The 12748-nt window shown below is 37.1% G+C and overlaps 6 protein-coding genes across 7 annotated transcripts; 4 read left to right on the top strand and 2 right to left on the bottom strand.

Moving 5' to 3' along the window:
* The first annotated feature begins 58 nt into the window (after window positions 1–58).
* Window positions 59–1500, top strand: LOC116179823 (citramalyl-CoA lyase, mitochondrial-like). Its single transcript, XM_031499673.1, has 6 exons — window positions 59–205; window positions 250–588; window positions 631–817; window positions 871–984; window positions 1031–1209; window positions 1260–1500. Exons 1-6 carry the CDS (start codon window positions 155–157, stop codon window positions 1356–1358), a joined length of 969 nt encoding a protein of 322 aa, XP_031355533.1. The 5' UTR covers window positions 59–154; the 3' UTR covers window positions 1359–1500.
* A 2262-nt stretch (window positions 1501–3762) lies between these two features.
* On the top strand, window positions 3763–4249 carry LOC116179827 (ragulator complex protein LAMTOR5). Its single transcript, XM_031499676.1, has 3 exons — window positions 3763–3883; window positions 3929–3990; window positions 4040–4249. The coding sequence occupies exons 1-3, from the start codon at window positions 3849–3851 to the stop codon at window positions 4210–4212; spliced, it is 270 nt and encodes an 89-aa protein (XP_031355536.1). The 5' UTR covers window positions 3763–3848; the 3' UTR covers window positions 4213–4249.
* LOC116179822 (protein RFT1 homolog) lies at window positions 4193–6356 on the bottom strand. The gene is made up of 8 exons (XM_031499672.1): window positions 6196–6356; window positions 5950–6152; window positions 5715–5904; window positions 5408–5674; window positions 5095–5358; window positions 4604–4986; window positions 4438–4558; window positions 4193–4393 (listed from the first exon to the last, which is right to left on the bottom strand). The coding sequence occupies exons 1-8, from the start codon at window positions 6253–6255 to the stop codon at window positions 4241–4243; spliced, it is 1641 nt and encodes a 546-aa protein (XP_031355532.1). The 5' UTR covers window positions 6256–6356; the 3' UTR covers window positions 4193–4240.
* Window positions 6357–7082: 726 nt separating this feature from the next.
* Window positions 7083–8091, top strand: LOC116179826 (vesicle transport protein SFT2B). Its single transcript, XM_031499675.1, has 4 exons — window positions 7083–7243; window positions 7299–7380; window positions 7519–7806; window positions 7859–8091. Exons 2-4 carry the CDS (start codon window positions 7312–7314, stop codon window positions 7988–7990), a joined length of 489 nt encoding a protein of 162 aa, XP_031355535.1. The 5' UTR covers window positions 7083–7243; window positions 7299–7311; the 3' UTR covers window positions 7991–8091.
* Window positions 8092–8122: 31 nt separating this feature from the next.
* On the bottom strand, window positions 8123–9444 carry LOC116179825 (S-adenosylmethionine mitochondrial carrier protein homolog). The gene is made up of 6 exons (XM_031499674.1): window positions 9180–9444; window positions 8977–9133; window positions 8824–8933; window positions 8664–8783; window positions 8322–8617; window positions 8123–8275 (listed from the first exon to the last, which is right to left on the bottom strand). The coding sequence occupies exons 1-6, from the start codon at window positions 9213–9215 to the stop codon at window positions 8152–8154; spliced, it is 843 nt and encodes a 280-aa protein (XP_031355534.1). The 5' UTR covers window positions 9216–9444; the 3' UTR covers window positions 8123–8151.
* Window positions 9445–10159: 715 nt separating this feature from the next.
* Window positions 10160–11925, top strand: LOC116179273 (phosphatidylinositol N-acetylglucosaminyltransferase subunit Q). 2 transcript variants are annotated; one of them, XM_031499027.1, is made up of 5 exons: window positions 10160–10914; window positions 10960–11240; window positions 11289–11481; window positions 11529–11643; window positions 11690–11925. In XM_031499027.1, the coding sequence occupies exons 1-5, from the start codon at window positions 10228–10230 to the stop codon at window positions 11869–11871; spliced, it is 1458 nt and encodes a 485-aa protein (XP_031354887.1). In that variant the 5' UTR covers window positions 10160–10227; the 3' UTR covers window positions 11872–11925. The 2 variants fall into 2 exon arrangements, with proteins under 2 accessions (XP_031354887.1, XP_031354888.1); XM_031499028.1 differs by having other exon boundaries at window positions 11534–11643; window positions 11690–11853.
* Window positions 11926–12748: the final 823 nt, after the last annotated feature.

The following is a 12748-nucleotide window of genomic DNA, read 5'->3' as shown; positions in this document are numbered from 1 at the left end:
ATGAAAGAAACCTATTCTCACTGACAGATTAGTTGATAAATCAGCTGTTGATGATTTGATAAAATGGCTGTGCCTCTGTTATCAGCTGCTCGCATCAAAACAGTAGTTTAGGTTATGTTTAGTACCTACAGGGTGGTTCATTTCTGGTACCTACATGAAAATGAAGTTTCGCACAGTTTTCAATTGTATTAAAAAAATTAACATAGTAAGGACATTATTAAAACATATAATTAATTAATTGAAGTGTAGATTTCAGTACGGTATTACACACCCCGTCGTGCGTTGATGTACGTGCCCGGTGACAATCTCCGTAAATTATCCAAAGCATTTACGCTGGACGTGGATTGCATTGCGATGGATTGCGAAGACGGTGTGGCGTTAAGTCAAAAAGAAACGGCTCGAAGTACGATCCGCAGCATTCTCGATACCGAGAAGAACGTGACGAGACGCAATTTCGATAGAGCGGTGCGCGTAAATCCGGTCAACAGCGAATTTTGTCACGACGATCTTCGAGCGGTTTTGACGGCAAAATATTTACCCGACACAGTTTTACTACCGAAAGTCGAAGATAAAGGGCATCTCGAATGGGTCTGTCTGTTGGAACACGCAAAAACCTTTACTTTAAAGTAGTTTGCAGATCAAGCAAATGCTTTGATAAGGGATGAGGCAAAAATAGATTTGATTATCTATGTTGAATCGGCTTTAGCTGTAATTAAATGCTACGAGCTTTGTAAATACACAATGGAACTAGCGGAGAATGGGAAGTTTCGTCTGGCTGGAGTTGTGTTTGGTAGCGATGATTTGTGTGCGTCTCTTGGTAGGAACCGGATTTAGCTTGTCCGTTACCGCGTTTATACGAGATTGTTTAAGGTATAACAAGATCACATGATGGTGCTGAATTATTATACGCTAGACAAAAAGTAGTACTGATTAGCAAAGCTTTCAATTTACAAGCAATTGATATGGTCCACATCGATTTTAAAGGTAAGTGTTTCTTTCAATTGTTTTTTAACAAAAGTCCACATTTTAGACTTGGTAAAATTGAAGGAGTATTGCGAACAGGGGGCACAAATGGGTTACACTGGAAAGCAGGTGATACATCCCGATCAAGTACCAGTAGTTCAGACTGCATTTTTACCAAACAAAAAACAAGTTGAATGGGCTACGGGCCTATTGGAATCTTTTAAAGAGCATCAGAAAAAAGGACAGGTGAAAATGAATTCTGCCATTGATTTTGTGTATGAGCTATATAATTTCAGGGGGCATTTGTTTACAAAGGTATTATGATTGATATGCCGACTATGAAACAAGCACAAAATATTGTGGATATTCTCAAGTTAACCTCAAGTAGTCTCTAGTTTGAACACCAAGAAGTTTGGAGCATTAAAAATTAAGGCTAAATAGTTATTAGATGTTTTGTAGATTTTTTTAAATGAAATCCTTGCTATTTTTGTTTTATTCAAAACAATAAAATTATATGTTAAGAGGCTTTTCAAATTATCCAGGGCATTTATGTATCTTAAGTGTAGAGCCTGCCTAGAATTACCCTCAAAAATTAACTGTAAAATGCCTCAAGTGGAAGGCTGAAGTGCTTTCCAACACCTTTATAAGATCCTTCTAGGCGCTTTGCAAAACTCGAGGAGGAAAGGCGCTATAAATGTGTGGGTTGGCATAGAAAAATGCGTTCTAGTAGGCTTCTGCCTTGCTCCAGAACATGCGAATCTAAAAAAGCCGTAAAACGTTCGAGTTGGGAGCGCTGTAAAGTTTTACGAGGCTTTGGAAGTCTGAACTGTGTTAAGATTACTGTGCGAATTCATAGAAAGTTTTGGAATACAATAATGAGACTTAAGAGTCACTTTCCAAAGTATTTTATCCAAAGCGTTAAGATCTTTCTGGAACCCTATTGAGAATTAAGTGACCATCAGGCACCTTTTAAAGATCTCTCTAGTATTTTTCTACAACTGATAATAGCCATTAGCTGTATAAATAGGCGAAAAAACACTCAAGAGACTTTTCAAAGCTTTTCCAGAGACTTCTATACACGGTGTCCATTTTTCCAGTGCCACTATGGGGATCTCACTTATCTTAAGAGATAGAAAGTTGGTGGTTAAATGGGGACAAAGTTGCCAATTTTCGTGCTGAATAAGAATCTGAAAAGACATTTCAAATATCTTCAATAGTTTTGAAGATATCTCAAAAAAACAAAAATTTCTGATTTTCGTTTTTCTTTTTTTTATGATAAACTAATCGTAGTAGACATTTCTAATTAACACATTATTCGGACACGTTTTAATGGGGATTTCAAATACGGCATCCTGTTTTCAATAACTCTCCAGATGACGGAGAAACACGTGGCAACTTTAGTTTTTCTTATGGGCGCCATTATGAATTTTCACATTTTGAGGTTAAGTCTTTCATAGATAAAAAAAGTTGGCACTGCGCATGCGCAAAATAAAATTTTGAAACTGGCGCTAGATTTTCCTTTATTCCAAGTGCCTATGTATCAAATTTCATTTAAATTCTTCCATGAATAAAAAAGTTGGCACTGCGCATGCGCAAAACCAAATTTTGAAATTGGCGTTTGATTTTCCTTTATCCCAAGTGCCTATGTATCAAATTTCGTTTAAATTCTTCCATAAATAAAAAAGTTGGCACTGCGCATGCGCAAAACCAAATTTTGAAATTGGCAGTTTGATTTTCCTTTATCCCAAGTGCCTATGTATCAAATTTCGTTGAAATTCTTCCATAAATAAAAAAGTTGGCACTGCATGTACAAATTTTCTTTCCTTCCATAAATAAAAAAGTTGGCACTGCGCATGCGCAAAACCAAATTTTGAAATTGGCGTTTGATTTTCCTTTATCCCAAGTGCCTATGTATCAAATTTCGTTTAAATTCTTCCATAAATAAAAAAGTTGGCACTGCGCATGCGCAAAACCAAATTTTGAAATTGGCGTTTGATTTTCCTTTATCCCAAGTGCCTATGTATCAAATTTCGTTTAAATTCTTCCATAAATAAAAAAGTTGGCACTGCGCATGCGCAAAACCAAATTTTGAAATTGGCAGTTTGATTTTCCTTTATTCCAAGTGCCTATGTATCAAATTTCATTCAAATGCTTTTATAAGTAAAAAATTTTGCAATTCGGTTTATAAATGGTCGAGATGCGAAAAGGGCACTGTGAATTTTGAATCGATTCGATTCAACTTTTGGCATTGCGTATTATATGGCTAAAGCTATGCCCATATTGAATTTCATGCAATTCAGTTCATAACTAACGGAGATGTAAAAGCGATCGAACATTTCTAAACAAAGTTATCGTTCACACGGACAGATAGATGGACAGACAGACAAAGGAACAGACGGACAGACCAACAGGCAGACGACAGATAGCAATGCAAAATTATAAACGATCTCTAGGATCGTTAATAAACGGCAAAAGTGTAAAATTATGGAACATGTAAAAAACGGTTTTTTGTTTTTTTTTACAATAACTTTTTTTGTAAGCGGTACAGAAAAAATTCCTTCCTTGGTACAAGACTCGACACCATAACGAACCAAATAGCGAAAAAAGTTGAACAATAGCTCTTAAGATAAAGAACTAGTAGCGTCGCAAAACGAGCGGACGGACGGACGGACGGACGGACGGACGGACAAAGTGGCCACAATAGCGCATTTTTTTTTAAATTTTGTGGAAATGCGCTAAAAACTAGAGATGCGCGCATTTATTCTGTGGTAGGATTTCAAATCTGGTGTTTCAGTTTCACCAACCACTGAAGAAGTAAAATAAAAATCCCCAACTATTGATAAATAAATCATAAATTGTTGCCGATTTATTTGCTAATAAGGAATATGGAAAAACACCTCGATAGAGTTATGGACGATGTGTAAGAATTACAATATCGAATTACCGTAAACTAAATCTCTTGTAGGTTAAGTAATCCCGGTGTTACAGCATGTGTATTTGCCGATCACCAAGGGCTTTGTTTGGGAGGTAAGTACTTTCAATTCAACCGAAATTGTGTCCTCATTTATTCATTAAGCAAGAGGAAAAGCGTCGACAGAATGTGCTGGAATGGTCGGCGCAATTGCAGATCAAGCTGCCAAATTGGAACCACAACACAAGTCGCCAATTATAATCTTTGAAAACGACACACGTGCCTGCATTATTCAACGTAACGGAACTATTACCGGAGCCATTTTTAAAAACATTTAATATTCAACAATTAGTTACAAATAAAACATTAATCTATTTTGATCGATGATCTTCTGCGATATTTTTCTATACCTATCCTTAATAGGTTTCTATTTTCGTACAACCACACTGATAGTGTTAGTGTAAAACAAATGGCACCTATAAGTATATGGAGGACTGTCGAGTCTCTTTCCACTTTATGCTGAAATTGTAAATGATTATCCTATAGTTGAGTGGTACCGATACCTGTGATACTTTTGTAATGATTCCTGAAAATATTAGCGCAATAATAAATTTTGTTGTGGGAATTGTACCATTTAATGGTTTGTAGTGGGTATCTCTGTACGTATTTGTGATGAAGTAGATGCTGGAAACGGAAATTAAAATCGCCAATGCCAATTGTAAGCATTACCTGTGCACGATTCTTGCAGTCATATTTATGCAATTGGCAAGAATAAAACCTACCGAACCGCAAATGCTAGTTAGAAGATAGGATATAAACAGGAATGTTATCGAAAATAGAACCATAATGTAATTATACTGATTGAGTTGTTGGTCATTCATAGTGGCAAATACGTAACACTCGGTCACACCGTTAATTGCCAAAAGTAAAACTGCAAAACAATGAAACTGTAGTAATGTTGACGGTAGCGAATCCTCCGTTAGCACTCTTCCCCCATAGAGATTTAGTAGAGTGTAACTGTAAGACTGCCCGAACGTCACTACTAACAATCCAATGCTTGTCACCACACGGCAGAGCTGGCTTAGGACGGTGGATGCTTCTAATACTGACGCCTATAACTGCATATTGAGATACGTTAAATACTTAAGCAGACTTGCAACCCGGTCTAGAAATTTGTAATATGTGACAAAGGGCAAGTCTGCTCCTCATTTGCAGTTTACCTGATCTTGTGTAGCGATTGATTCACCTCGTTTCATCATTTGTGTGAAATAAAAGTATCCACTTTCTTCTATTGGACGGAAAATAAATCTTGCTGCTAAACTACCTAAATTATTAACAATGTCATACATCGCCTGTTCGCTAAATGTCAGTACGGGAGATATTGTCATCACATATCTTTCTCCTTCGGTCAAAATTTGTTTTACAATACACTGTTTAAAAAAGCTAACTGTGAGCTTGCACAATTGCATATCTACAACCCCTTCCTAAAATGACACTTGAAATTATTAGAATCCGATATAAACTGTATCGTACTTCGTTCTTCATACCACATGGGAAAAGGTTTAAAATTGATTTAAACGGAAAGTCCAGCATATTACTAAAAATGCCCTTTTCATCCTTAACATGTTTTGGCAATTCCTTTATGTACCAGTAGAAAAAACCATAGTGTATTACGCAGTATATAATTGACGAAACTACTTGCGCCGTTGAAAAAGCATGTATTGCGTATTGGGGGTACTTTATTATAATCGCTACGAATATTATAGTTCTGCTCATTACGTAAATGGTGTCTAAAATGACCTGCATCGAATTAGCCCACCGCCCCATTTATTTCACTCACCTTCAGTCGCACGAAGCAAAAACTCTGCGCGACTAATACTACGCTTTGTGTCATCTGATCAATAATGCACGAAACCGCTATGGCAACACAGCCGTATTGGTACTGTTCAAGGTACACATCTTCGGTTGCGCTTAGGACATGTGTCCACACGTAGACTAACAAAAGTGAAATGAGACCCGTTAGCGGTACACTGCAATCAACGTATTACACAAGCCAATTTTCCGCAAAGTCTTACGTAAACCAAATCTGATTTATGACCTGAGCCCAATTGTGAGATTTAGTGTCCGTTAAGCAGGCTTTAAATATCGGTTCACGCGATAAAAATAAAATAGTGGATTCGAGCAGTAACAGACGCACGTTCATAATGCCCAAAACTGTTTGACCAACATGTCTTATTATGAACGCGTTGAGTACGAAGGTAATACATCGGAACAACACCTGAAAATCGTCTTTAATACCGAATAGCACAACACATACGAACCTGGAATATTATGCTAAATGAAGCATTTTGTATGCTACTTGTTAGTACGTTGCGGCTCATTGTGTTGACACTTCAGTTTATTAAAGTTAAAAAATCAAGATAAGTAGCCCCCATTTTTAGGCTATTTAAATTTGAAGGTTAAGTTTGGTTAAGTTCAATATATTCGTCTGACATGTACGAGGTATTGTAAAACCAAACGTGACTCCCTATCAAGGAGCATGCGCGCGTTTTTAATCTACAGAATTCTCAAAATTATTTCACCACGTTTTTGGTGGACATTAGATTCGTTTTAACCAATTGATCTATAAAACCTCATAGGAGATGGAGAGCCTCTTTTCAACCACTACGAAGGATGTGAAAATTGTTAGGGGACTAATTCTCAACGAAGACATGCAAATTAGTCAGGGACTTACTTAACGATTCAAATAAACCCCAAGCGTTAGCGATGAGGTTGCGTGTAGTGTCTCCCATCGGGTGCGAGTGAGACCGAGGAAACCCGGCTCATTCTAAAGAACTGGGTTGTACAGAACCTTTCAGGCTAGCAACTGTCTGGAAGCCGTGACCGACAACGACAATGGAAGGTAAAGTTCACAGGAGCCGACCAAATGGCGGTACGGGAGCAGAGCGAAAACAGACAAGCTGTGGTAATAAAACATTTTTGTCGTAGGAGCCTGAATTTCTCCACTTTCTAAGCAGCGAAGCACTAACTCGACGCGCCTGCATGCCATGGGCCCATAGACATATGAGAATAATAATCATATTATGCATGGGCATGGGCCCCAAATACAACACAAGACGTACTTATTTTGAAGAGAGTCGGGTTTACTTTTACAGACACACATTCTTGGTCCACGGTAATCCGTCGTAGAAACGAAAATTTACTGAATGCGACTACAATTTTGACAATCCCCTTGGATTGTTCATCATCAAATGAGAACGGTTTGTTTTTACCTGTTGCACTTTGTTGTCTTATCCACTAGTTGACTATAAAATTTAATTGCTCATCATTTCTACCAGATTTATGGTATTTCTAACACACTAAATAATCGTAAGTTACCCAATTGTAATCACTGCGCAACATGGCAGTTTTGTATTATTTTTAGACAATTTTTTTGAATGGATAAATTGCGTAGAGTACTCAGAGGCGATGAAACGCCAGATGAAGAAAGCGGTATCATGACACAGGTAATTAGTTAAGGGATCACTTGAGCAAACACCAACTATCGTCACATATGTAGGCACCTGGTTAAAAATCACCCCAAGTCGTTCATCGTTATTCTCATAGGTAATACTTGGATAATGTATGTAACTTATATTTTTTAGTTTAGTGACAGTACAACATTCAGTTGGTCGACACGTATAAAAGGTTTTCTCATATGCTTTATACTGGGAATATTACTATCACTTCTGGGGTCGTTTGCGCTCTTTTTGCACAAAGGACTCACTGTTTTTGCCGTATTTTACACATTGGGCAACATTTTGTCGATATTAAGCACATGTTTTCTCATGGGACCAGTTAATCAAGTTAAAAAAATGTTTGCCTCTACCCGAATTATCGCAACAGTAATTGTTATAGCTACATTTATACTAACACTTGTATCTGCAATTCACGTGAGTATTTTTAGTATTTCATGTACGATATTCTAATTGGTTAATATTTTAGCTGCACAAGGCGGCACTGGCCCTTGTATTTATTATAATACAGTCATTGGCGATGACGTGGTACTCACTTTCGTACATACCGTATGCGAGAGATGCTGTGAAAAAGACCTTTTCCACCTGCATTGATGCCTGAAGAAATTTAAGACTTTGTCTCAAATAAGTCAATTTAATATACATTTTGCTAACATAATTTTACTATATAGGTAGGTAAATAATATATATTTTTTGTATTTATCTAATGTATATATATTTCTACTATATACACTGTGTAATGTATGACAATAATAAAATAAGTCATGAAAACAAATTGGTTTCAAGAATGTCACTACAGGTACGACTGGAAAAATCATACACTCCGAAAAATATGCAACCTCCCAATGTAATCCACATAACTCGAGGCACAAATCCCGCAAATAGCCTGTAAGCGTAATTTTTATTAGTGCCTTCAGGTAAGTTTAGTTTACCCTCGTAAACCATTTTCATTGTAAACTGTGAGAAACATTGCAGAAGCCTTTAAATTGGTCACATGTTTATGATCGGCTAACATTATTCTTGTTTTAACTACATCTAGTGGAGTTGTCAAAGCAGCTGCCGTTCCTCCTGCAATGGAACCACAAAGTGCTACTTCGTATGAATGCAATTCCTTTTGCTTTTTTACATTCCTAAGATACACCACCTTTAGATACTCCCATAATGGAAATTGTATAAATGAAAACGGTATCTCTCTAGCAATTGTTGATCCGAAACCTCTGTATAACCCCTAAGCACTACACTTAAATAGCGGGCAGTAAAATAAATTGACATACTTTAAACACCCCTTCCTGTCTGTACGCATCAATCGCAATCTTCATAGATGATCGTGAATGGCATCCAGTTTGCCGCCGTTGCTTGACAACTTCAACTGGAACTCTAATAAGACACGAAATCTACAAACAATCTACGGAAATCCAAATATGTAATACTCACAACTTCCGCAATCGCGGCACCGCCCATGTGAACGAAAGGGTGATATCGAGAAGAAACTAACGGATGAACCTTTGCTTTGAAAAATTCGTACGTACAAAAAAATAACGCCGCTGCAATGTGTAGTTAGTAATTAGCACTCCAAAAGTGATATACCCTGAGGTACACTTCCGATAAATTGAGGGCCGATTCCGCGATAAATGCCATTAAATCCGCCAGCCTTATAGAAACCAGTTGCCGATTGCAATCTCGTTTTAATTGTATCTAACGGAAAAAGGATCATATCTACGCTAAGACCAGCCATGCCGCCCCCCTACATTTGTGTTTGTATTATTATACCTCCAAATTGAAATACTTACGAAAAGCGAGGACAAATATAATTTTCGATCATTCATGCTTGGAGCAGTGCTACTGTGATCAGTATTGCACAATGTAGTAATATGTCATTAAAGGCCACAGGCTTATCAATCTTCTGATAAAGCCACACATATTAGAAGTTCTACACAAATCACTAATGGAAGTAACTACACACAAAGGATTTTACACTACTTTTTTATAATCGAGTTTTTTTACTATCAACAATTAGGTTATGAAATTGTGAACTGTTAAAATGACTTAAAATGGCAGTGTCTTGTGTCCCCCATTATTGTGTTTACTATATAGCTAGATGATACTATATAAATATACAGTGGAGTTCTCAAATGTATTCGCGTTACGTTCGTAACTCCGATGCATTTTGGGGTTTAATGAACTAAATGCCTCTCTTACTACTTTGCGTCATTCTTCGATAACACTATCCTTGTTTCTCACCGCCATGATGCCAAACTGACATATGATTGAATTGAACATAATCTCCTTGTGCTGTCATTCTCTCATTTGTTAATAAGTTTGACAAGCATTATACTGTATGTTCATAAGCACCATACTGCATTTGGAGGTGCGAACGCACTATAGTTAGTCATTTTTTAGATTTACGTTCCATTTTTGCAGAGGTTTGGGTTTTGGCGAGTATGCAAAAGTATATGTGGGGTAAAAACGATCTTATGGCTTAAAATTATAGCTTTTCTTTAAGGGGTTACATTTAAAATTAAGGCCAACTGCATATAAGAAGGTTCTATCAAATTCTTTAATATGTATATGTTAGCGGCAAACTGCGAAATCCGGCATTTTGAAAAATGTTTTGCAGAACAAAAAGTAGTGCATAAGGGCAAAATATTAAAAAAGAGTTGATATCAACGAACGCAAAACATTGTACCTGGTACAATTGGCGTAAATGAGTATTTATGTATTATCTTTCTACCTACCCTGTATGCTCTCTGGTTTAGGAGCGTAACGTTAACCACAAGATTGCCCTAACCAAACATTTTTACAATATTGTTGTTTTTACTAAAAGAAATGTTTTAAAGAATGAAAAATGTATTTATTTTTATTCCCGATATACTAGGCTACGATCAAACACGAACTTTGAGAGGTTTCGTTAAGCACTTCGAGAACACCACCAGTTTTTACATTCTTACCGAAACCTGTTACCCAATAATAGGATTTTGCAATGACAACACCTCGCATAATAATCATTCGCTTTCACAAATACATGTTGACTGTAACACCGGGCAAATCTCAGTGAACGGCATCGACAAGGATGCCAAAATTACGTGTGTTATGTACGATTACGTCGCTTTCAAGAGATGCAACTTGAGCATGTTCAACCGCAACAATCACGGTGAAAATTTTTCGACCCTAATTCACGCTGTACAAAACGAAAAGTTAACGTCTTCAATTAACGGGCATAGCTTCTCTTTCATAATGTTATTCGTGGCTATCAATATTCTCTTAAGATCCTTGAGTAATTTTCACAAGCTGCTGAAACATTTACGTTTCATGTTACGATATTCGGCCACCGCGTTACATCTGCAGCAAACCGTGTACACGTTGAAATGGGCATTAAAACTGTTGAAACGTCGACAGTCAGTTTCGCTGTACGCTGGTAATGTTATAATGTCGAAGATTACCGATTTTTTGTGTGGTCTGGTGGTGTTATACTTCATTGTGCTGTACAAAGCTGTAATAATACACCTTGCGAGCGAGATCACAGAGGTACGCTGAATCTTCTATACTTTTTAATCAAAACTTTATTTTTAGTCGATCATTCAAGCTTTGGAAGACTTACTAAATTTTCTGATGGGTTCACCGGCCGGATTAAAGTTAAACTCCACGTTTAACTTAACTTTGGGCACTTTCTTCAGTTACCACGTTACTTTGTGGCGTGCCTTTCTTCATACGACTACTCCGTTACTGCACCTCGCTTTATACCTTCTCGTATTTCCAGGTGCTTGCGGTTTGTCGTTTCAGGTCGCCTTATTGTCCGATTTAGTTGCATTTAGCAGCTTTCACATCTATTGCATATACGTCTATGCGGCAAGGTGATTATTAAGTAATTTAAATGTGGCGTTCACATATTTCCATTTAAGATTGTACGGTGTTCAAATTAAAGGTCTCATTTCGTTGTGGCGCTTATTTATCGGCCGTAAGTACAACCCACTTCGAAAACGTGTAGATTCGCACCAATACACCCATAATCAGTTGTTCGTTGGAACGCTAGTATTCACGGTATTGTTGTTTCTGTTTCCGACAACCTTTTTGTACTATGCCGTATTTGCAGTGGTAATTTTTTTTCTATCATTTACAGAGTAATTTTGTACGTTTTTCAGCTTAGAATAGTACTACTTTTGCTAAATGGCCTTCTGTTGAGATTACGCCATTGTCTGCAATGTTTTCCGATGTACATGATGATTTTGTGGCTGAAAAATTCCCCATCCGTACGAGGTAAAATGCCGATTGTATTTGTAAAGGTATAATACTGAAACCATAGGCGCTGTAAAGCTGTCACTAATGCATAATTCCCCGGTGGAAGGCTGCGAGATTTACGTGTCGTTATTAACGTTACCATTTTGGGACAACATGCGGAATACGCTACCAGAAACTTTAACGTCGGTTAAACCTGTCTCTTTGAAAGTTGTATTTAGAGCTATTGTGATGGGGTCCCTAATTTGAATACTTGAAGTAGTATTGTTAATGTGGTGGTATTAAATAAATATGTAATTGTGACTTGAAGTTATAAACTAACCCTGTTGGATTTAGCTCCTTCACAATTTCAAATTGACTCAAGATAGATTTGGAGACACAGTAACACAATTGGAGCCAATTTATGATGAAACATAGTAAAGATCCATGGGGGCGCCAAAATGACAAGAATTTTTATTGTAATGTTACCATTATACAGGGTGACAATTTGAAAACTTACCACCCCCCATATTTTAGTAAATAAACGAGATATTAAAAACAAGTTGTAAATCAGCATATGCATGATTAAAGCGCATTTTTGGTAATGCAGGTCAGTATTTTATTAGCGAAGTTTAAAATTATCGATCTCACGAGTCATTTTGGCTGCGTTAAATAATTAATTTTATTTAATTTCAATTGACGGTACGTCTTCATTTTGTAAAACAAATCACAAAGTAAATAATAAGTTTTTATACTGGTAGCGCTATCTAACGGTAAAATTATAGCACCTCCGAAACCCATATCGAAATTATTTTCTTCAATTATCGATTTCACAAGTAATCTAACTCAAAATAGAGTAGTGCCTGCACATCTACACTATAGCAGAAAGCTTTTAGTGAAAATTTGAAGTCTCTAGCTATTGTAGTTGTGGAGATCTAACGCGGACAGCCGGCCTGCCAGCAATGACGAATATAATAGCGTATTTTTTTCAAAAATGCGCTAAAAATTAAAATCCGTTTCGGTAATTCGGAGGGGGAATCACAATGACATAGTTGGCGACGCACACCCCCTGCGCCCTAGCCACCCCAACTTTTAAATCTTAAATTGGAAAGCTCTGAAAAAATGCTTTCCAACCATACCAAATAGC

This window comes from Photinus pyralis, unplaced genomic scaffold, assembly GCF_008802855.1.
Source record: "Photinus pyralis isolate 1611_PpyrPB1 unplaced genomic scaffold, Ppyr1.3 Ppyr1.4_LG8, whole genome shotgun sequence".
In the NCBI taxonomy this organism is placed as follows: domain Eukaryota; kingdom Metazoa; phylum Arthropoda; class Insecta; order Coleoptera; family Lampyridae; genus Photinus; species Photinus pyralis.
Note: the sequence above shows the minus strand (reverse complement) of the source record. Positions and strands in the feature narration are given on the sequence as shown.

Bases quoted from the DNA above. Each gene is read 5' to 3' on its own strand.
- LOC116179823 (XM_031499673.1), top strand. From the start codon at position 155: ATGAAAATGAAGTTTCGCACAGTTTTCAATTGTATTAAAAAAATTAAC. The intron at 589-630 runs GTCTGTCTGTTG...ACTTTAAAGTAG, and splicing joins ATAAAGGGCATCTCGAATGG to TTTGCAGATCAAGCAAATGC. The intron at 818-870 runs GTAGGAACCGGA...AGATTGTTTAAG, and splicing joins TGATTTGTGTGCGTCTCTTG to GTATAACAAGATCACATGAT.
- LOC116179827 (XM_031499676.1), top strand. From the start codon at position 3,849: ATGGAAAAACACCTCGATAGAGTTATGGACGATGT. The intron at 3,884-3,928 runs GTAAGAATTACA...AATCTCTTGTAG, and splicing joins GATAGAGTTATGGACGATGT to GTTAAGTAATCCCGGTGTTA. The intron at 3,991-4,039 runs GTAAGTACTTTC...TTATTCATTAAG, and splicing joins CCAAGGGCTTTGTTTGGGAG to CAAGAGGAAAAGCGTCGACA.
- LOC116179822 (XM_031499672.1), bottom strand. From the start codon at position 6,255: ATGAGCCGCAACGTACTAACAAGTAGCATACAAAATGCTTCATTTAGC. The intron at 6,153-6,195 runs GTTCGTATGTGT...GACGATTTTCAG, and splicing joins CATTTAGCATAATATTCCAG to GTGTTGTTCCGATGTATTAC. The intron at 5,675-5,714 runs GTGAGTGAAATA...AATTCGATGCAG, and splicing joins TTTGCTTCGTGCGACTGAAG to GTCATTTTAGACACCATTTA.
- LOC116179826 (XM_031499675.1), top strand. From the start codon at position 7,312: ATGGATAAATTGCGTAGAGTACTCAGAGGCGATGAAACGCCAGATGAA. The intron at 7,381-7,518 runs GTAATTAGTTAA...TATATTTTTTAG, and splicing joins AAAGCGGTATCATGACACAG to TTTAGTGACAGTACAACATT. The intron at 7,807-7,858 runs GTGAGTATTTTT...TTAATATTTTAG, and splicing joins CACTTGTATCTGCAATTCAC to CTGCACAAGGCGGCACTGGC.
- LOC116179825 (XM_031499674.1), bottom strand. From the start codon at position 9,215: ATGAATGATCGAAAATTATATTTGTCCTCGCTTTTC. The intron at 8,934-8,976 runs GTATATCACTTT...TACACATTGCAG, and splicing joins TATCGGAAGTGTACCTCAGG to CGGCGTTATTTTTTTGTACG. The intron at 8,276-8,321 runs GTAAACTAAACT...TTACGCTTACAG, and splicing joins AATGAAAATGGTTTACGAGG to GCTATTTGCGGGATTTGTGC.
- LOC116179273 (XM_031499027.1), top strand. From the start codon at position 10,228: ATGAAAAATGTATTTATTTTTATTCCCGATATACTAGGCTACGATCAA. The intron at 10,915-10,959 runs GTACGCTGAATC...CTTTATTTTTAG, and splicing joins TTGCGAGCGAGATCACAGAG to TCGATCATTCAAGCTTTGGA. The intron at 11,241-11,288 runs GTGATTATTAAG...TTTCCATTTAAG, and splicing joins ATATACGTCTATGCGGCAAG to ATTGTACGGTGTTCAAATTA.